We start from the raw sequence: 21,563 nt of genomic DNA, 5'->3' as shown, positions 1-21,563 counted from the left end.
GCAGCAGCGTGGGCAGGGCACCTGCCACCTTTGGCTTGAGTTCCTCATTCGCAAAATGGCCCGGTGACGTGGTGTCGCCCTCTAGGCTTGGGCTGTGGAATGAACCCTAAGAAGGACACTTTAGCTCCACTTTGCAGCCATGAAGTAAGGACCCTGCCTCCTGCCGGCGGCATGGCTTTGGGCAAGGCACTCCCACCCCCTCCTGTGCTCAGCTTTCTACACCCATTAATATGAGGCTATGATGTCACAGGATTGTTGTGACGACGTGGAAGCGGATCCACTTTTCAGATGGACACTGCCCACCAGGGGGCGGGTAGAAGGGCCCTGCAGCTTGCTGCCCACCCCTCCCCTCCTTCTTCCTTACCTGGGCTCTTCCCCTCTTCCAGCCAGAAGTTGCCTGGTGAATACTTCCGGTACAAAGGCATCCCTTTTCCAGTCGGCATGTACTCACCCGAGAGCCTCAGCCTGGCCGAGAACACCAGCAATGTGCGGGATGAGGACATCTTTATTGTCACCTACCCCAAGTCAGGTACGCCCTCCCCCTCTGCCCACCCTCCCGTCTCAGGGAAGGAGGAGCCTGCTTTGCAGGACTACTTGGAACTTGTCCTCTGCCAGAAACCCCTCCCATTGTCCTGCCCCCTAAATCCCTTGCTCCAGGTAGGCTCTGAAGGCCTGGGTAATCTCCCCCTTCCTCCCACCAGAGCTGTAAGAGTGCACACACACACCCCAGACCTTCCCTGTCCCCTCAGCCCTCAAAGCATTGAGTGGCACCAGCCACTGTGGGATTTTGATGGGTACTTTGTTTTCATGTAGCCCGGGCTGGTCTTGAACTCCTGCCTCAGTGCCTCAGTGCCTCAGGTTTAGGGATGGCAGCTGTGTGCCACCAGGTGCAGCCTCACTGATTAAATCTCCGCTTTCTCACTAGCAGGCTGGTCTGGGTTTTCCCCCCCAGAGCTTTGTCTGCCTCGGACATGGCTGTGTTCTGTGACGCCCGAACCACGCCTGCTGGCCAGCATGTTTGCAGAGGAATTCCCTCCTCTCCGTTGCGTTCTGAACTCACGTGCAGCATATTACTCAGTCCTCACTGATAAGGAAAGCTCGGTCTGCCTTTTTTTTTTTCTCCTGCTGTAAAAAAAAACAAAAAACTGCCCTAACTAGGGAAGAAAGGGCAGGTGGCAGGTGTGGTTTACATGTCCAAGCCACTGTCTGTCATGGAGGGAAGTCAGGCCAGAAATCAATCAGGGATTGAGGTGGAAATCAAACAGGACACTGCTGACTGGCTTGCTCCCTATGGCTCTCTCAGCTAACTCTTTATAAAACCCAGGCCCCCAAGAATAAGCCCGCAGTGGCATGGGCCTTTTTAATTCAAGTACTAAGGAGGCAGTGTAGGTGAGTTTGAAGCCAGCCTGGTCTGCGTAGCAAATTCCAGGCCAGCCAGGGCTACATCATAAGACCCCCTTCTCAAGTAAATATAATATGAAAGAAGGAAAAATAAAATACGTCGCAGACGGGGGCTGCAGGAGGTGAGAAGTGAGGGCATTTGTTTAATGATTAACATTTCCGTTTAGGAAAAGGACACACTTTGGAGGGGTCAATAGAGGTGACTGTTGTAAAACAATATGGCTGTATTTAAACGTTGCCAAATGGAACTCAAAATGCTTAGAGTGGTGAGGTCTGCAGTGCGTCTAATTCTAACCCAGCAGAGAGGGGAAACGTAGCTCGAAAGGGCTATAGCTGGTGCCAAGAGCGCAGAGAGGCAGCCGGTGCAGGAGTAACCCCACCCTCACCAAGGAGTATGAACCCCCAGGCAGCCATGCATTGGGGAGTGGGACTTCCCCGCCCCTGTCTCCAGATTCAGCGGCACTGGAGGACTGCTGAGATCCCCTGGTGCAAGAATCTTGTCATCCGGTATCCAGTGCCGGGCTCCTGCTGGGGCGACAAGCTACAGCCGCTAAGAAGAGCGTTGGACGGTTGTGTTCCTCTGGCGCCCTCTCCTGGTGGTTGAGAGCCTTCCACCCAGGCGGCCCAGGCTCCGGCGCAGGGACAGGGCTCCTCGCATTCAGATAAGGGATGAGCCGGGCCTGGTGGCAGAGGCCTGCCGTCTTTGCTAGGCCAGAGTCTGAGGAAGGAGGACCCCAAGGCTTATCCTGACCATCTTAATGTGATCTTAATGTGTTTCATGACAGAAAGCTCAGCAGTAGAGCCCCTGCCTAGAAGCCCCCAGTGAGGGGCTGGGGTGGAGCATTCCCAAACTCTCAGCTCAATTCCTGTTACTACAGACAAAGAAACAAAAGACAAAACAAAACAAACAAGCACAAAAATACCTGGCCAGGTATAGTGGCTTTAATCCAAGCACCTGGGAGGCAGAGGCAGGCAGATCTCTATGAATTTGAGGCCAGCTTAGTTCCCGTAAGTGAGTTCCAGGGCAGCCAGAACTATGTTTTAAGACTCTGTCTCAAAACCAACAATAACAAAACTAGTTAATTAAGGGCAATGAAATGTTTCACCTGGCAAATGCACTTGCTGCCAAGGCGGACAACCTGAGTGTGAGTCACAGAACCCGCATATAGGTCAGTGCAGTGAGTTACATACAAGCAGGTTGTTACCCTTATTCAGTCACAGGGCCCCAAAATGCTCTGTAATGCAGCACAAAAAAACTCTACCTTCTGGGCTGGAGAGACGGCTCAGAGGTCAGGGGCACTGGCTGCTTTTCCAAGGCCCTGCTTGTATATAACACAAGTGAGCACAGTGCAGTTCCAGCACTTGGGAGGCAGAGGCAGACGGATCTCTGCAAGTTCGAGGCCAGCCTGGTCTACAAAGTGAGTCCAGGACAGCCAAGGCTACACAGAGAAACCCTGTCTCGAAAAACCAAAGCCACAAAAAAGAAAGAAAGAAAAAGTCAGGCATGTGCCTTGCGCCTATAACCCCAGTGCTGAGCGTGGAGACAAACAGAGCTTGGGGACATTAAGTCCAGCCAGCTTCTCAGAAATGATAAGATCCATAGACCCTTTCTTTTTTTTTTTTTAAATATTTATTTATTATATATACAGATCTCATTATAGATGGTTGTGAGCCAACATGTGGTTGCTGAGATTTGAACTCATGACCTTTGGAAGAACAGTCAGTGCTCCTAACCTCTGAGCCATCTCTCCAGCCCCCTTTTTCCTTTTTTTCTTTTTCTTTTCTTCTTTTGGTTTTTAGAGACAGAGTTTCTCTGTGTAGCCTTGTATATATGAGGCTGGAGAGATGGCTCAGAGGTTAAGAGCACCAGCTGCTCTTCCAGAGGTCCTGAGTTCAATTCCCAGCCAGCCATAGGCGGCTCATGACCATCTATAATGAGATCTGGTGCCCTCTTCTGGCATGCAGGTGTATATGCAGACAGAATATTGTATACATAATAAATAAGTTTTTAATTTAAAAATATTTTACAATATTTTTATTTGTATTTTATGTGGATCGGAGTTTCACGTGCAGTTCTGTCTGTGGACCGTGTGTACACATGACCACGTGTATACCATGTGTACACATGGCCCACAGAGGCCAGAAGAGGGCACTGCATCCCCTGGAACTGGAGTTACAGGTGATTGCAAGTTGCCACGTGGGTGCTGGGAATTGAACCTGGGTCCTCTACACGAGCAGCCCGTGCTCTCATCCACTGAGCCATCTCTCCAGCCCCTTATCTTTGCCAGTGTTCTGTTGCTGTGAAAAGACACCATGACCAAAGCAACTCTTATTTTTAAAAGCAAACAAAACAACATTTAATTGAGCTGGGTGTGGTGGCGCACACCTTTAATCCCAGCACTCGAGAGGCAGAGGCAGGCGGATCGCTGTGAGTTTGAGGTCAGCCTGGTCTACAAAGCAAGTCCAGGACAGCCAGGGCTACACAGAGAAACCCTGTCTCGAAAAACCAAAATAAGTAAATAAATAAATAAATATTTAAAAATTGAGGTTTGCTTATAAAAGAAAGCATTAAATGGGGGTTTCATCTATTATCCCCATAGCAGGAAGCACAGATACAGTAGCTGAGAAATTCTACATCTCAGGCAGTAGGGAGAGGGGGGGCAGCACCTCTGGGCCTGGCTTGGGCCCTTGAAACGTCAAAGCTCACCCCCCAGTGCCGCCCTCTACTCCCTCTGACCTTCTTGTCATCCCCCCCCCCCCATAGGTACCAACTGGATGATTGAGATCCTCTGCTTAATCCTGAAAGATGGGGATCCCTCCTGGACCCGCTCTGAGCCCATCTGGCAACGGGCACCCTGGTGTGAGACCATCATAAGCGCCTTCAGCCTCCCAGACCGGCCCAGCCCCCGCCTCATGAGCTCCCATCTCCCCATCCAACTGTTCACGAAGGCCTACTTCAAGTCCAAGGCCAAGGTGAGGCGCGTGGGCTGCGGGCGGAGGTGGGAGACCCACCGGCTGAGTAGCTGTGCGCACCGCAGATGCACACTTGAGCCTGTGCGCAGCCCTTGGTAGGCTACCTTTTAAATATATTTTAAGATTTATTTTTTTATGTATACAGTGCTCTGCCTACATGCATGTACACCTGCATGACAGAAGAGGCCATTAGATCACATTACACATGGTTGAGAGTCTCCGTGTGGTTGCTGGGAATTGAACTCAGGACCTCTGGAAGGGCAGTCAGTGCTCTTAACGTCTGAGCCACCTCTCCAGCCCTAGGCCACCTTTTAAAAGGGGAGCAGACTTGAGGCCGGATGTGGTCGTGTGTGGCCGTCATCTCAGCACTGGGGAGCTGGGGCAGGAGAGTGCTGTGATGTCATCCTATGCTACCAAAGACACAAACACACAAACTACAACACAAACAAACAAGGCCAGGCGATGGTGGTGCTCACTTTTAATCCCAGCACTCGGGAGGTACAGGCAAGCATGTGTCTGAGTTCGAGGCCAGCCTGGTCTACAGAGTGAGTTCCAGAACAGCCAGGGCTACACAGAGAAACTCTGTCTCAAAAAACAAAACAACAAAACAAAAAATTGGCAGAGGGGCTGGGGAAGCAAGCAGCTGAGTTGGCAGAGCAGTAGCCAGTGTGCATCCCTGGGACCACATAAACTAGGATGGTGATACACACTAGTTTGTTTGGGTTTTTAGGTTCCTTTTATTTTTTATTTTTATTTTATTATCTTATTTTTAATTAATTAATTAATTAAGTTAATTCAGATTACAACTCAATTCTTTTTTTTTGTTTGTTTGGTTTTTTTTGGTTTTTCGAGACAGTGTTTCTCTGTGTAGCCTTTGCTGTCCTAGACTCACTTTGTAGACCAGGCTGGCCTCGAACTCACAGCAATTCACCTGCCTCTGCCTCCCAAGTGCTGGGATTAAAGGCGTGAGCCACCACACCTGGCTCTACAACTCAATTCTTATCCCATCACTTGTATCTTCCTGTTCCTCCCTCCCTCCCTCGTTCACCTTATTCCTCTCCCCTAGGTCTAAGACCGAGGGGGACCTCCTCCCCCACTATATGGTCATAGGCTATCAAGTCTCATCTTGGTAGCCTGCTTATTCTTTCTCTGAGTGCCACCAGGCCTCCCCACTAAGGAGAGGTCGTCAAATATGGGGCACCAGAGTTCATGTCCGAGTCAGTCCCCGCTCTCCACATAACTGTGGAGGATGTCCTGTCCATTGGGTAGATCAGAGTAGGGGTTCAATGTTTACTACTTTCCTTGGTTAGTGCAGTAGTTTAAGCAGAGCCCCCTGGGCCCCCATCCACCAGTCATGTTCTTATTATTATGTATACAATGTTCTGCCTGCACATACACCTGCAGGCCAGAAGAGGGCACTAGATCTCAGTATAGATGGTTGTGAGCCACCATGTGGTTGCTGGGACTTGAACTTAGGACCTTTGGAAGAACAGGCAGGCAGTGTTCTTAATTTCTGAGCTATCTTTCCAGCCTGGTGTTTGTTTGTTTGTTTTTCAAGACAGGGTTTCTCTGTTTTAGCCCTAGCTTTTTTGGATTCACTCTGTAGACCAGGCTAGCCTTGTCTCCCGAGTGCTGGGATTAAAGGCGTGCACCACCACTCCCGGCTGTCTTGTTTTTTTCCTTTCTTTCTTTCTTTCTTTTTTTTTTGTTTGGTTTGTTTTTGTTTTTGTTTGTTTGTTTGTCTTCAAGACAGGTTTTCTCTGTGTAGCCTTAGCTGTCCTGGAACTCACGCTGTAGACTAGGCTGGCCTCGAACTCACAGAGCTCCGCTTGCCTCTGTCTCCGGCGGTTTGCGCCACCACCGATGCACACCTGTAATCTGAGTACTGAAGAAGCAGAAGCAGGGAAGATCATTCTTGCCTAAATAGCAAGTTCAAGGCCAGCCTGGGATATACAGCAATGTTCAAACAAAACAAAACAGGGTGCTCCAAGGAGAGCCCAGGAGGAGTTATCAGCCACTGGGTGGAGGGGAGGGAGACACAGAGGCCTCTGGGAGTGTGCTCTGCTTACAGAGTCAGAAGAGCGGGGAGCAAGGCAGGCCACATTGGGCGGGGGTTGCTGGATCCTACTGTGCCTGACACCTTCCCCTCTCCCCACGGTATATAGGTCATTTACTTGGGCCGGAACCCCCGGGACGTCGTGGTCTCGCTCTATTATTACTCTAAGATTGCAGGGCAGTTGAAAGACCCTGGCACGCCTGAGCAGTTCCTTCAGGATTTCCTCAAAGGAGAAGGTGAGGAGGGCCTGGGAAGAGTCAGGAGGGAGAGACAAAGGGAAGGAGAGACAGAGATGGAGACAGAGGCTAGCAAGCACAGATAGAGAGACCAGAGGAGACAGACAGATGCATGGACGGACAGACAGACAGACCAAGAGACAGAAGAGCTGAGATATGGTCCTTTCTCACGGATGGGTGGTGGCAGAGGGTGGTGGACTCCACAGTCGGGAGCTGGCCATCGTGGGGAGGGTCCCTGACCCTGGCTGAAAGGTGCCAGGCAGCCAGGACGGGGTGGCTTGTCCAACCTGGTCCTGGGAGCCATGTGGCGCTGACACACCCTCCACTGCCTGCAGTGCAGTTTGGCTCCTGGTTTGACCACATCAAGGGCTGGATCCGGATGCGGAGCCGAGAGAACTTCCTGTTTATCACCTACGAGGAGCTGCATCAGGTCTGTCAGGTGTTCCCCCACCCTCCAGCCCTCCTCCCTCACCACATACTCCCGGAAGCCTGCCAACTCCCTACCGGTCCAAGTACTGGGCAAACAAGACCTATGGAGGTCTCTGGTGGGGGGGGGGGGGGACGACACGACTATAGGCAGATAAAGCAAATCAACTCAAGATGGCGTGGGATGGCCACATAACAACAGGGGAAAACCAAGCTGCGGATGGAGCCGCCCTAGGAAAATGCCTTCTCCTCCCTCTCCCTCTGTCTGTCTGTCTGACCCCTTCCTCCTTCTCCTCCTCTCCCTCTGCCTGTCTGTATGCCCCCTTTTTCTCCCTCTCTCCTCCTCCCCTCCATCACTCTATGTCCCCTTTAGCCCAAGTATTTGAGGATGACCTTGAACTTCTAATTCTGTTTCCGACTCCTGAGGTTACGGGAGTTTGCCTGGTTTATGCAGAGGTTGGGGTTGGACCCAGGCCTCCCTGCACGCTAAGCGAGCACTCTCCGGAGTGAGCTAAGTCCCCAGGCCCTGTGTGTGGTCCACACTGCCCTCCAGCTCCAGATCTTCCTGACTCAGCCTCCCCCGGTGCCGCTACCTCAGGCATATTCCGTAGCTGTCATCCTTTTCAGTTTTAAGAATTGAACGCACAATTTTGTGCACATTACGCACGTGGTCTACGAATAAGCCCTCATGCCAGGTCCTCACTGGGAGAGTCCAGGCAAGGATTGTATGGGCTTAGCCTTCATTTTGGTGTTTTGTTTGGCTTCTTGTTTTTTTGTTGTTGTCTTTTTGGTTTTTTTTTTTTTCAAGACAGAGTTTCTCTGTGTAACCTTAGCTGTCATGGACTCAATTTGTAGACCAGGCTGGTCTTGAACTCATAGACATCTACCTGCCTCTGCCCCCCTGAGTGCTGGGATTAAAGGCATGCACTACCCAGCTGGCTTGGCCTTGAACTTCCAACCTTCAGTCTCTCGAGTGACTGAGGTGACAGGCTTATTGTCACCAGGTCAGGGCACTGCATTTTGGAGATGCTTTTTGTAAGTCCTAGAGTTACAAGCTAGTTACTACCTTAGGTTCTCAGTGCACAAGGAGGCTGCTCTTCAGAACCTGTGACGAGCCCCGAGCGCAGCTCTGAGGGGTGTGCCTGGCGCTGGTGCAGTGCCCACACCTAGCCCAGCCTTGTCTCCGTGTGTGGCGTTAAGAACGGCTAGCTAGTGTCTGAGGAAGAGCATATCAGACTAGTTACGAGGAGAGCCGATGCCTGCTGCCTGCTGCCCAGCCCCAGTGAGAGCTGCGTGCAGCTGACCCCAAGGGAGGGGCAGGAAGGAGAGGGAGGCACCGAGGCGGCAGAGGCGGATCTCTCCAAGTTCCCACCTGTCTAGTCTACAAAGGGAGGTCCAGGACAGCCAGAGCTACACAGCGAGACCCAGCCTCAAAAGTATTTGATGATGATGATGGTGTGGTGGTGGTGATGATGAAGAAGAATGCTGGAGAGATGGCTCGGTAGGCACGAGCACTGGCTGTTGTTGCAGAGGGCTGGGTGTTTCCCAGCACCCACACAGTGGCTCATAGTTGGCTATAACTCCAGTTCCAGGGGATTTGATGGCCTCTTCTGGCCTCTGTTGGCCACATGGCATCCATGCATCTGTGCAGGTAAAATGCTCAGACTCATAATTCTTTAAAAATGCCAGCCTGGGGGAAAAAAAAAAAGGCCAGCCTGGTCTACAAAGCAGGTCCAAGACATCCAGGACTGAAAGAGAAACCCTGTCTCAAAAAAAAAAAAAAAGGTATAAATACCAAACCCCTGCTCTGATCTAGCCCAATGGACAGGACATTCTCCACAGTTGTATGGAGAGCAGGGACTGACTCTGACATGAACTCTGGTGCCCCAAATTTGACCACCTTCCCCTTGGTGGGGAGGCCTGGTGGTACCCAGAGAAAGGATAAGCAGGCTACCAGGATGAGACCTGATAGGCTGTGACCATATGGTGGGGGAGGTGGTCCCCCTCTGTCACAGACTTAGGGGAGGGGAATAGGGTGAAAGCCAGAGGGAGGGAGGAACTGGAGGATACAAGTGATGTGATAACAATTTAAATGTAATCTGAATAAATTAATTTTAAAATTATATATTTTACGGGCTGGAGAGATTGCTTAGAGTTTAAGAGCACTGCCTGCTTTTCCAGAGGTCCTGAGTTCAATTCCCAGAAACCACAAGGTGGCTCACAACCATCTATAATGAGCTCTGGTGCCCTCTTCTGGCCTGTAGGTATAATGCAGGCAGAGCACTGTACATAATAAATAACTCTTTTAAAAGTATATATTTTAGAGCCGGGCGTGGTGGCGCACGCCTTTAGTCCCAGCACTCGGGAGGCAGAACAGGTGGATAACTGTGAGTTCGAGGCCAGCCTGGCCTACAAAGTGAGTCCAGGACAACCAAGGCTACACAGAGAGACCCTATCTCAAAAAACCAATATATATATATATATATATATATATATATATATATATATATATATATATATATTATATATATTCACTTAAAGTAGCAATGGCTCACCCATTTTGAGCAGTGAAAATGGTAATTACTTAGGTTCTTCCTGGTAAGTTATCAGCACTGTTTTGAGGACGGAACTGGAGCTTTAGCACCTAGAGCGGGTTGGTTCTCTCCCTAAGACCCACAGCAGTTCCCTGAAGCCCCATTTTTTCCCATCCTGAGAAATTTCTTCCGATGGAAGTTTCTGGAAAAGGTTTCACCACCATGACTCCCTCCCTCCATTTCATCAGGTTTTATTCTCCAACCAAAAACTGGGCCATGGAACCTGGGGTACGTGGCCCCGCCCACATGTGTGTTTCTGGGACAGGCCTGTGGCTCAGAGAATAAAGAGTTATGAAACGAGAGATGACCTGGAAAAGCAGGCTGTGCACCGACCAGCGATGCAGAGTGCCGTGTGCCATGGGCACAGCTGTGAGGTTGGGGGAAGCTGTGTGGTTTGGGGGCCTGAGTCCGAGCTTCCCGGCTGTGTGGCTTTGAGCGAGTATCTTGTTATCTCTGGGCCCCTGTTTGCTAACCAGGGTGTGACATTTCTGGCAAAGCTGTTGGCGAGGCCAGCACAAATGTGAATGAAGGCTTAGGTCACAGCTTGGAGCTCCGGGGGACTCCGGTCAAGGGTCACGAGGAAGGTGGCAGTTGCGATTATCAGTGGCAAAGGGCGTAATAAGAAATCTTGTGCCAAGACGTGGAGAGAGAAGGAATTGTGGGAACAGTGGTGTGGAAGCCAGGCCTGCCTGCGGGGACTCTGCCCCATGTCCCGGGGCGCCATTGCATCAAGGGAGCCAGGGAAGGCTTGGCCGACGAGGGGGAAGGGAGGCTGGAGGCGGGCTGCCTGGGAAAGGGGCCGCATAGGTGAGGGTCTACCAGGGAGAAGATAAGGTGGGGGCACGCATAGGGGTGTCAAGGACACAAAGACGGCGTGTAAAAGGCGGCAGGCAGACAGGGAAGGCTAGGCCCCAGAGACCAGTCCTGGAGGTGCAGGCAGGGACGACGGAGCAGTGCCACCCACAGCATGTGCTTCTGAGGGACAGCAAGCTTCTAAGTTGCTGACTTCTGCCTTCCTCCACTCACTTCTCCACTCCTCCAGAACTCTTTAGAACACTGGAGGACAAAGGAGGCCCAACACTTTGGCTTGGAGGTGGGGAAACTGAGGCAGAGAGTCAGGAACCCTTTCGGGCCACTCAAAGTGGTCCCTACTCCACTGACGACTCCGTCTCCCACCCCAGGACCTTCGAGGCTCCGTGCAACGCCTCTGTGAGTTCCTGGGCCGGCCACTGGGCGAAGAGGCCCTGAGCTCTGTAGTGGCCCACTCGGCTTTTGGTGCCATGAAGGCCAACACCATGTCTAACTACACACTGCTGCCGGCCAGCCTGCTGGACCACCGCCAGGGGGCGTTCCTGCGCAAAGGTACCACTGCGTGCTTCTCGTCCGCTTCATGGCTCCTCTGGGCCTCTATCTTCCCAGATGCCCTGTGGAGTGTACAGGCCACCTAATCTTTACCCTCAGCAGGAGGGCTGGCACTCCAGGTGGCTGCCTGTTCACCTGGGCCTCCCCTTGGAAACAAAGCAGGCCGAGTGCGGCCAAAGCTGGGCTCCGGCAATACCAGGCTTGTCTATCAAAGTAGCTAGAGCTGAGGTCAGCCCGGGGCACGCAGCACGTTGCTATTCGAAAGGGGCTCTTTCCACACAGCTAGTAGTCAGCGTGAAGTGAGGCATGCTTGTGGGGGTACTTTGCGGAGACAGCTCCCTGCCTGTGGGGACCTCAAGCTGGTCCATCCGTGCACAGCCTCCCTCCCGGGTGCCTGCATGGGCTGCTCTGGCCATCACGGCGCAGCAGGAATGTGTTACGTATCTGATGGTCCTAGGGTGAGAGAGCCTTGTACTGGCAGAGGCAGCTACCAGAGTAGGTGTTGCAGGTTGTAAAAGGGCTCTTCGGGTGCTAAAAAAAAAAAGGGAGGTGAGTTCTGGGAAGGTATCTGGGAGGTCAGAGGTCAAAGGACAGGGCTAGCACGGGGTCACCTAGGCGCAAAGGAAAGAGGCAGTAAAGTCCGGGGGGGGGGGGGGCTCTGAACAGCTGGCACAGATGCTGTAGTTGGTCGTGGTGAGGGAGGCTGAGAGGGTAAGGGGGCGTCCAGCGGCTCCCCGGGTGCTCTCTTCCTCCTCCCCCTGCAGGCATCAGCGGTGACTGGAAGAACCACTTCACTGTGGCGCAGAGTGAGGCTTTCGACCGTGTCTATCGCGAGCAAATGCGGGGACAGCCGAGCTTCCCCTGGGACACATCTGCAGAGGACACCGGCCCTGATGACGAGCCTGACCCTGAGCCCAACCCCGGCCCCGGTGCAGCCTCTGATGACCTGAACCCGGAATCCTCACAAGAATAAACGTGTCGTTCCAATTCCTTCTTCCTCTGTGCTGCACTTTCAGGGGCAGGCAGGGGACGCAGGGAGGCGGGGGGGGGGGGGGGGGGCGGCGGAGGGGACGCAGGCAGGCTGGGGGCGCAGGCAGGCAGGGGGCGCAGGCAGGCGGGCAGGGAGCGCAAGCAGTCAGGCAGGGGACAGCAGGCAGGCAGGGGGCAGCAGGCAGGCAGGGGGCAGCAGGCAGGAAGGCAGGCAGGGGACCCAGCCACAGAGAGTGCAAAGGAGCTGCAGAGGGCACTCGCTTATCACCCCACCCCCACCCCGCCCCTGCACTTGACTGACTGAGGCTTGCAAACTCACATCCAGCCTGGGTCACTCAGTGACCACAGCACAACAGACAAAACACAAGAGGGTGGGGTGTCCGCCACTGAGCATGAACTCAGCAGGGGTGCCACACTGGGGCCCAGACCCCCGGGACCTGAGGGAGGAGAGCTGGGGGGAAACCCCCTGGGTCCGTGGAGAGCTGGGGTCTGGACCCTGGAGACCGGGTTGCAGGGAAGCTGTGGAGATGCATGTCTGTTCTGTCTGAGTTTAATCTGAGCAGAAATGGAGGGAGGGAGGGAGGGAGGGAGGGGGGAAGCACTCTGACGCCCTCCCTCAAGTTCCCTCAGAAAACGCCAGACATGCCCGTGTCTCAGTACCCTCAGTACTCTCCAGGCCTTTGTTCCTCAGGTTTGCCCGTCCCCCTCACCCTCCAGCACCGTTTTTAACTTGCTCCTCCTGGACTCACTTTCCCACTGCCCTTTGTGCTGCTTCTCGGTCCTCAGCTCTGCCAACCTCACCCAACTCTAAAGCAACGAAGACCAGTCCCTTCCATTGCCCAGATCCAAGTCCAAAGGCCTCAGACGCAGCCAGTATCCCGTCAGGGATGTGAGCGCTCCCACAGCTGGCCAGGGATCCATCCCATCAGCGGCTCCTTCTAGGGCCCGAACCAGAGGCCCAGTCTGTGGTGGCATTGTCTCCCAATCTCCTCTGGGCTGGGGACAGGTAACGCAGGTGGCGGTGGCGGCCAGCTGGAACGGAGGGTAGGGGGCTGCCCCAGGGCTGTGCCCGGGGATCCAGCTCACCCCTGGGCCCACCTCCAGTGCCCCGTTGCTTCATCAGTGCCCTGGCTGGGGTGTCCTTGGAGCCCCAGGACTTCCTGAGCTGTGAAAGGGGGAAAAATAAGGTGAGCGGTTGCTAGGGCTGAGCTGGTGGGGTGCTAGGCTCACATGCACCTTAACACTGCATAAACCAGGCATGACAGGCACCCTCAATTGAGCCGCTCAGGAGGTAGAGGCAGGAGGATCAGAAGGCCAGGCGTGGTGGCGCACATCTTTAATCCCAGCACTTGAGAGGCAGAGGCAGGTGGCTTGCTGTGAGTTCGAGGCCAGCCTGGTCTACAGAGTGAGTCTGAGACAGCCAAAGCTACACAGAGAAACCCTGTCTTGAAAAACCAAAAACCAAAAAAAAAAAAAAAAAAAAAAAAAAAGAAAAAAAAGAAAGAAAAGAAAACAAATTAGTTCAAGGCCAGCCTGGATCTGAAACCCCATCTCAAAATTAGGAGCCTGAGGCTAAGGGGAGGTTCTCTAGGCAAAATGCTTGCTATGCAATTGTTTGGGTCCCCAGCACTTGTGTAAAAAGCCAAGACCTGTATCCTTAGTGCTGGAAGGCAGAGACAAGTCGATCCGGAGGCTCCCTAGCAGCCAGTATCTGCAATCGCCTGCTGCAGGTGCAGTGAGAGACACTGTCTTCAATAGATAAGCTGGGGCCTGGAGAGATGGCTCAGAGGTTAAGAGCACTGTGTGCTCTTCCCAAAGGTCCTGAGTTCAATTCCCAGCAACCACATGGTTGCTCACAACCCATCTATGATGAGATCTGGTGCCCTCTTCTGGCGATCAGGATGTTGCATAAATAAATCTTTATTATTATTATTATTTTAAGTTATTTTGAAAATAAAAAGGTAGGAGACCCCCAGCACGGACATCTGACCTCAACAGGCACACGCCAGCAAACACACGTGCATACACAAGAACACACACATACATAAGGGGGTGGGGGGCAGAGTGAAGATCTTGGGGCCCAGAGCCAAGGGAGAAGGAAGAAAGGGTGAGAGATGGGGGAAGTAAGGGGGGGTGGAAGATGGAAGAGGGAAGGGGGAGGGGGAGAGGAGAGGGGGACAGAAGGATAGGAGGAGGGGGTGAGCTGTTGGAGGAGGAGGAGGAGGAGGAGGAGAGATGCCAGTAGAGGAGATGAAGAATATGAGAGGAGGCCAGAAGGGCGCAGAGCCTCCAGAGCCAGGGGGAAGTGAGTGGGAGGCACGGAAGCGGAAGCCCAGAGCCACACGGGATGCCTCTCCCCTTGCCTTCTAGCTGGAGAACAGGAAGTGGCTGTGGCCTTCTCAGGAAACAAATATTTGCCCAGGGAGGAGAGCCCCAGGTGGAGGCCAGGCGCGGACCTTGACCGGGCCCCACTCCCCTCGCCTCCGGGTGTAGCTTCACTGACAAAACTGACAGAAGGGAGGCTCCTCCAGTTATGAGGGGCCAACGGGGCTTAGCTGACTGAGGAGGGACGCGATTCCAGCTGCCTGCAGCCTGGGGGAGGCCATTTGTCTCCCCCACAAGGCTCTGCTGCTTCTCGTACAACGGCTGTCTCAGGGTGAGGAAAACTGAGGCTCAGAGACAGAACCAGGCTCAGGGCTATCCAAGCCAGAGCCCCACCCTCCACACAGCCGCAGGCGGCTCTCTCAGTTCCCCTGACCCACCTCCATTTCCCTTCCGCCCCAGGAACAGTCAGATCTAGGAAGTCAACATGTCCCCCAGGGAGGCAGGCAGAGCTAGGTTCTAAGCCCTCTCAGGAGCCTCAGTTTCCCCATCTGTGAAATAGGTTAAGTTTAACCTATTTAGTCAGGTGTAGTGGTTCACACCTGTCATCTCAATACAATTGAAGGCAGAGGCAGAAGAATCAGTTCAAGGCTAGCCTGGGCTACACAAAGAACTTGCTTCCTGCTGTTGGTGCCCAGGCAGAACCTTCCTGTCACCTGGCTTCTCTGCCTCAGTCCTTAGCTCACCTCATTGTCACCATCACTGGAGCCAGAGAGCTGGGACAGGCGGCTAAGATCCCACAGGGAGCGGCTGGGCCGGGTTGGGGGACCGCTGGCTGTCCTGGTGCGCTGTACACTCCTCAAGATGTCACTGAGAGCTGGCCCTGTGGTGGTGGGGGTCTCCCGTCTGTCCCCCTCAAGGATGTGACAGGCAGCCAGGCGGTGAGCCAAAGGCCCATCAGGCAGCAGTGGGGCCACAGGGGCCACAGGGGCCACAGGACAGCGCAGGGCCACACGGTGCGGGCTTCGGGGCAGCTGTGGGCCCTCCTGAAGGCTGAACAGGGGGCTTCGAGCTGGTGCTGGTGAGAGTGGCCTGGAGGCTGCATACAGGACCCGGAATTCCTGGCTGAAGGCATCCGCGATTTCCCCCGTGAGCAAGGTCACCAGGCCCCGGTGCAGGCGTGAGTCACTCCACGTAAAGCTAGGGATGAAGGGTGACAGTCAGGATCTGTGTAGGGTGGCACCCATCCTAGTCCCCGGGCCCTGTGACCTTAAGTTATGATCTCACAGGCCTTGGTTCCTCTGGTGAACAGGATAAGTGTCTACCCTTGCTGCTTGTCACAACCAACCTGGGGACAACACGAGATAAGACAGTCATATCTGCCGGGCGTGGTGACACATGCCTTTACTCCCAGCACTTCAGGAGGATGAGGCAGGAGGTTAGGGGGGCACACCCAGCCTCCGGCACACCCAGCCTCCGGCACACAGCTCTATAAAAGCCTGGGCTCCACGAGAAGGAAATTCTTGTTTTGTTTTGTTTTTTTTCGACACAAGGTTTCTCTGTGTAGCCTTGGCTGTCCTAGACTCACTCTGTAGACCAGGCTGGCCTCGAACTCACAGAGATCCACCTGCCTCTGCCTCCCGAGTGCTGGGATTAAAGGCGTGCTCCACCACGCCAGGCAAGAGAAGGAAATTCTTATACTGACCACCTGAAGTCAGGTGAGGGTAAATATGGGCTCAGTCCTGTCTCACTGAGGGGCATCCCGCTGCCTCAGTTTCTTTATCAGAAGATGGGGTGGATCTTCTGATACCCACAGGGCCATTTTAACTCCCACCGGCTCACCAGAAAGGCTGCCTTTCCTAAGCCTGTGCACAGTACACCAGGATCCAAGTAGGACATCTGCCACAAAGAGCCAATGTCCCGCACGGACGGGGCCTGCGGGTTGCAGAGGGTGGCCCCTGCCACTGCCCTCATCGTCACATGGCTGTGGCTTTATTACTTCCGGTGCAAATCTGAACACAGGACACAGGGTCCCTGCATATGTCAAGCGCTGCCCCACAGCCTCAGTGGGCCAAGGAGAGGCAGAACCCATAGCAGCACGAATGAGTTGGCATTATGTGTGGGTCCTTCCGGTGTCCTTACCTTGGCAGGTGACAAGTCCTGGTCCCTTCAGCCTGTGGTGGGCTGGGCTGTGTGTGACCCCCTCCCCCACCCCACAGCAGTCAGGGAACCCTGAGGGGGTCTGTGAGGTCACCAAGTTCCATGGCCCAAAGTCTTGTGGGCAGGGTGCTGGCCCATCTCCAACCCCAAGGACTCAATAGCTCCTGAGGAGGTCACATTGTGTGTGGGGGAAACCAGGAACACGGCCAAGTGCTGACTCCTGAGGCCAGGACGAGGGGCAAGAGGTGTTCCGGGAGGTCACACTCGGCCATCCAGGAGGTCAAGGAAGCTCCCGGCCTGGCTTGGGCGCTCTCCACGCCGCCAGGCCACCATGGTCCTTGGCTGGCCATTGCTTCTGGCGTTGGTTCTTTGCCCAGGTGGGACAGGCATCAAGGACTGCATCTTCTGTGAGCTGACTGACTCCACTAAGTGCCCGGGCATACAAATGCGCTGTGGGGACGACGAGGATTGCTTCACAGGACATGGAGTAGCCCAGGGTGTGGGGCCCGTCATCAACAAAGGCTGCATACACTCCATCAGCTGTGGCCGCGAGGAACCCGTCAGCTACATGGGCCTTACGTACACCCTTACTACCACCTGCTGCTCCGGCCCCCTCTGCAATAGGGGTGCTGGCCTTGCCACAGGGGCTACCAGCCTGGCACTGGGTCTGCAGCTGCTTCTGGGCCTGTTGCTGCCACCTCAATACTGGCTATGACCCACAGGAACTGTAGGGCCTGGGGCTGTGCCCCGTGCCCCGACCTCTACCCTTTCCCCCCATTAAATGGCCAGAGGTGCAGTCTATCTCCTGTGGCCCTGGCTTCCTCCGTTCCAGGGCCCAGGGGAGCCAGGCTGGTAAAGCCCCAGACGTGCCTTCGTGTGGGGTGGGGCCTGTGACTCTCACTGCTCTGCTGTGCCCTGTTGGTCCTAAGACACACATGCTTTAAAGCTTCCTCGGGCGTTTCTTTGTGTTGGCGTCACCTTAGAGTTCGTGAAATACGGTAAAACAAAAAACAAAAAACCAGGTGCGGTTTCAGAGCGCCTTTTTTCCCCTTCCTGGCAGGGATGCTTTGTGAGGCAGGATGTCCTGTATCCCAGGACGGCCTTGAGCTCTGTGATCTTCCTTCTTTCAGTCGTGTGCCACCATATTCAGCTACGAAGCTCTTATGTCATGTGTTGGTCCCCTCCAGCAAAGCCAGGGTGATAGTGACACTCTAAAGCATCAATCACTGTCTCATGGCTAGAGGGTCTCAAAAGTTGAACAGAACTGCCAGTGCTGGTACCGAACAGGAACTTGCCAGAAATCCATGTCCCCACCCCTGGCCTGGGGAGCGTAGGCAGCTGTGTGTCCGCAAGTCTGCTGTGTGTCTCTCCTTATCCTCCGAGAATAGTGCTTCCTGGCTAGTGCCTCTTACCCTGGGCCACCTGGCCATGTCTGGAGGATTCTGGGATGGCTGTGATGTTGAGAGAGGGTAAGGGGACACCACTGACATCTGCTGGGTGGAGGCAGGGGCGAGGCTTAGGATGCCCAGTGGATGGGGGCCCACAATAGTCCGACCCCTATGGTCTCATACTGAAGGGCAGAAACTGGGGCCCACAGAAGGGAAGTAAGTTGCCTGAAGTCACACAGCTAGTAGCTGGCGCGCTTAGGATCTGAATCCAGACCAGATGGCGCCTGGAGTCCATGCCTCAGTTTCCCAAGTTGGGATTCACAAGGCCACTCGCCTGGCCGACAGCAGAGACAGCCCTGAGCGTACTCTGTGGCGGAACACCTCCTCTCCAAGGCGGGCGTGCGGACACAGTTTAGAGATGATGGAACTCAGAGACGCAGAAAGAGTGCTTCCCCAGCCCCGCCCCTCCCCCTACCACCTGAGCATGCCAAGGGAGGGCTGGGCACAGGGTGTCATGAGGGGACACACCTGTAAGATCCCGAGATGACCCTGTCACCGTCCAGCAGCAGGAACTTCTCCCGCACATGGCCGCTCACCTGCCGTCGCCGGCGGCTCTGGAAAGTGTGGCCCCGCACGGTCCGGATGTCCAGGTTCTGGGAAAGGGGCATAATGTATGATTCCCATGGATACTGTCCCAGCATCTCTAGGGCCACTGATACCAAATCTTAGGAGTTTGGGGATACCTAACTCTGGGTCAAGGATCCTGTTAGGATAGCCCCCCACACCCACCCACCCACCCACCCAGTGACATGGGTTTCAGGTCTCAGGGAAACCTAGCGACCCATGAAATAAGGACATTTAGATGCCTCTGGCCTGGCTCCTACCTCAGTGGTCCAGGGGTTCACCCCTAGCTGCTGGGCTAGTGCCAGAAAGGCAGGCAGATGCTGGTGGTCAAGCAGCAAATAGACAGGTACCCAGCGGCGTGTGGCAGCGTCCACCATGTCTGTGAGCAGGTCGGGGTCGGTGAACACATCCATGACTATGGCCACCAGCTGGGGGGGGGGGAGAGGTAGACACGGGATGGGGGGGCTGGAGACCCCCACCCCTACCCTGACTCTGCCCTGCATGGCCACCAGCTGGGGGGGGGAGAGGTAGACACGGGATGGGGGGCTGGAGACCCCCACCCCTACCCTGACTCTGCCCTGCATGGCCACCAGCTAGGTGGGGGGGGGGAGAGGTAGACACAGGATGGGGGGCTGGAGACACCCACCCCTACCCTGACTCTGCCCTGCATGGAGTGTGAGCCAGGTTGCCCTTGTAGGAGACCCCCCAACTTCCAGCTGCTGAAAATTCAATTGTCAATCCCTGGTTGGTCACAGATTGTCCTTTAGAATGTCAAAGAAGGCCCACAGCTCCGGCTCAGGGCTGGGCACTGGTTGCCAAGAAGGCTGAGCCACTAGGGTGTGCCTTGCAGGCAGACAGGGTTATGGTGGCACCACTTATCAGCTAGGTCACTCAGAACAATGAGCTTTCACAGCATCACAGCTGTTTGGCCATGACCTCTACTCTTGGAAGGCTGTACCTATTAATTACCCCATGGAGATCACTTGGCATTGAAGCCAGGAAACCTCCAAGATCGCTACCTAAGAAATGGGGGGCCTCAGGGAGCTACAGGGCAGGGAACCACTCCTGGGGTTTTCCTGGAGGAAGCTGGGGGCCTCTGGTTTGGTGTGAAAGGGGGCTGACTGACACAAATGGTCACACCTTGGCTCCTGCAGCATGGACGCCAGGGAAAGGCCTTCAGGTTTGAAGAGGATATAACCCCTGGGCTCCAGGTCCACGGGTCCTGAGAGGCCTGAGTATGGCTTTGCAAATTCCAGGCTGGTATGGGGAAAAGCCTAGGTAGGTCATAGGGTGACACCCACCTTGCGAGCAGCCTGGATCTCCTGGCGTACCAACTCTTTAATAGGCGGCTGGCCCTCGCCTGGTGGCTGGGTGTAGAGCTGGGCTCTGGTGATGCCCTTCCAGGCCGGGTCCTCAGGCCAGCCCAGCCGCAGCACGGGTGCAGGCTCCTCAGACTGCCCAGGCCAGTAAGTCAGGCTGCCAACGTCCCCATCAGAGATGGTGCTTCCTACGCCTGTTTTACCAGGCTCCTGGCTTGGTACTGTCCAGTCTTCAGCAGCCGCAGCCAGGGCCTGAGCCTCGTCCGCACTCAGAAAAGGGGGCAACTTTTCCTGTTGCACACAGGCCCGGAAGGCCTCCTCACCACCGCTCAGCAGTACTTCGAGGGCTAGGCGCTGGCCCTCAGAATACAAGCCAAGGCCGGCCTTGGTCGGGGCTGGCTTGCTGGCCCCCAACTCCTCTCCTTCCAGGGCAGCCAACTGGGAGGCTGCCATTGGAGCCACACAAGGCCTCCAGGGGCCAGGTCCTGGAGGGGTCTGGGTGGCTTTTGGGGACTGACCATCTAGGGGTGGTGTGATATCACCCAAAGCCCTCGGGGTAGCCCTGTGATCATCCACACAGCTCCCTGAAGCTGCCCCCGACTCACAAGCCCTACAGACTACCTACACGCTGTATGCCACCCATCTGTTCCTGCCTCCTGAGCGCCTGTCAGCCATTTCTCTGTCGTACGCCAAAGGGGTGCCTCTGCCACCCACAAGACCACCTCCAACTTGGAGCCACAGTGTTAGGTGGCCTTTGGCTGTGTCAGGCCAGAGAGGATAACCTGCCTGCCAACAGGTCTGGCTACCTGCCCAACCATTTCTAGGTAAATGGCAGCTTGCTTGTCCCAGGTCACCCTACCGTTTGTAACCAATGGCTCAAAGGCCTGCCACTTGTGTCTGACCCACTCTGGCCTGTTTCCCTCACGGCTGCATGGCAGGTAATCTTAGCACCTGATGGCCAGGGGAGTCAGTTTCTGAGCCTGAGGAGACTTTCCTGCCCATCACCCCAGCTCCCACAGGCTGATTAACGAGATGCTCCCATTAGGCCCGCGGCGGGAAGGGCAGGGATCCCCCAGTCTCCCTCAGGGAGGACCTGCACAGGCTAGGCCTCTACCATGACCCTCAGATCCGGTCTCAGTGCCCTGGCTGCACCCTACTTCCCTTACAGGAGCCACCCCCTCCCACCCCACATACCTGCCGAGCCTGCAGCTGGTCCCAGGCTGCGTGCACCACAGCCCAGAGGAGGAATTGGGAGTAAGGCCTGACCTCCTCCCCGGTCCACAGACCCCTGACCACACAGGGTCTGAAGCCGAGGACCAGCACCAGCTTAGAAGCTTCTTTCACTTGAGCAGCTCTCCTCCCAACTGGGCGTCTGCCCGGGACACGGCCCTTTGTGCAAACACAGGGGGAGGGCCCACTGGGCACCTCGTTCAGGGACTGGCTATAGGCAGCGCCTCACTCACTGTTCCCACACCTTGTCCCCCACCCCACCCCCCAGCACTAAGATCTTGGGAAAAACTAATCCTAGGAGGAAGCAGGCAAACACATGACACCCCGCAGAGGTGGGGCCCTAATTACAGGCAGAGGGCTGCACAGGTGCAGGGAGGCCCACACTCAAGACATCTGTGAGTAGGACAGCACCTCTCCCCAGAGATGGGTCTCTAGGGACTCCAAATCAAGCGCTCTGCCACACTGGTGGCTCTGATCCCACC

General features: G+C 55.0%; 3 protein-coding genes across 4 annotated transcripts in view; 2 read left to right on the top strand and 1 right to left on the bottom strand.

Annotated features, from left to right (window-relative positions):
- The window catches only part of SULT2B1 (sulfotransferase family 2B member 1), a 51,862-nt gene extending 39,827 nt beyond the window's left edge, over window positions 1–12,035 (top strand). For both annotated transcript variants that reach the window (XM_084773326.1, XM_084773325.1), the window contains exons 2-7: window positions 387–529; window positions 4,166–4,374; window positions 6,540–6,666; window positions 7,002–7,096; window positions 10,868–11,048; window positions 11,813–12,035. In XM_084773326.1, coding sequence (XP_084629452.1) covers window positions 442–529; window positions 4,166–4,374; window positions 6,540–6,666; window positions 7,002–7,096; window positions 10,868–11,048; window positions 11,813–12,021 — 909 coding nt within the window. In that variant the 5' untranslated portion in view covers window positions 387–441 and the 3' untranslated portion in view covers window positions 12,022–12,035. The remainder of the gene's footprint in view (window positions 1–386; window positions 530–4,165; window positions 4,375–6,539; window positions 6,667–7,001; window positions 7,097–10,867; window positions 11,049–11,812) is intronic.
- A 523-nt stretch (window positions 12,036–12,558) lies between these two features.
- On the bottom strand, window positions 12,559–21,480 carry FAM83E (family with sequence similarity 83 member E). Its single transcript, XM_084801091.1, has 5 exons — window positions 19,834–21,480; window positions 18,793–18,960; window positions 18,437–18,561; window positions 15,107–15,560; window positions 12,559–13,203 (listed from the first exon to the last, which is right to left on the bottom strand). Exons 1-5 carry the CDS (start codon window positions 20,302–20,304, stop codon window positions 12,964–12,966), a joined length of 1,458 nt encoding a protein of 485 aa, XP_084657217.1. The 5' UTR covers window positions 20,305–21,480; the 3' UTR covers window positions 12,559–12,963.
- On the top strand, window positions 16,553–17,507 carry SPACA4 (sperm acrosome associated 4). The gene has a single exon (XM_084801146.1). It carries the CDS (start codon window positions 16,852–16,854, stop codon window positions 17,233–17,235), a length of 384 nt encoding a protein of 127 aa, XP_084657272.1. The 5' UTR covers window positions 16,553–16,851; the 3' UTR covers window positions 17,236–17,507.
- Window positions 21,481–21,563: the final 83 nt, after the last annotated feature.

The sequence above is a fragment of the Acomys minous genome (genome assembly GCF_964271855.1).
Source record: "Acomys minous genome assembly, chromosome: 2".
In the NCBI taxonomy this organism is placed as follows: Eukaryota; Metazoa; Chordata; class Mammalia; order Rodentia; family Muridae; genus Acomys; species Acomys minous.
This window is presented reverse-complemented; position numbering and strand designations above follow the sequence as displayed.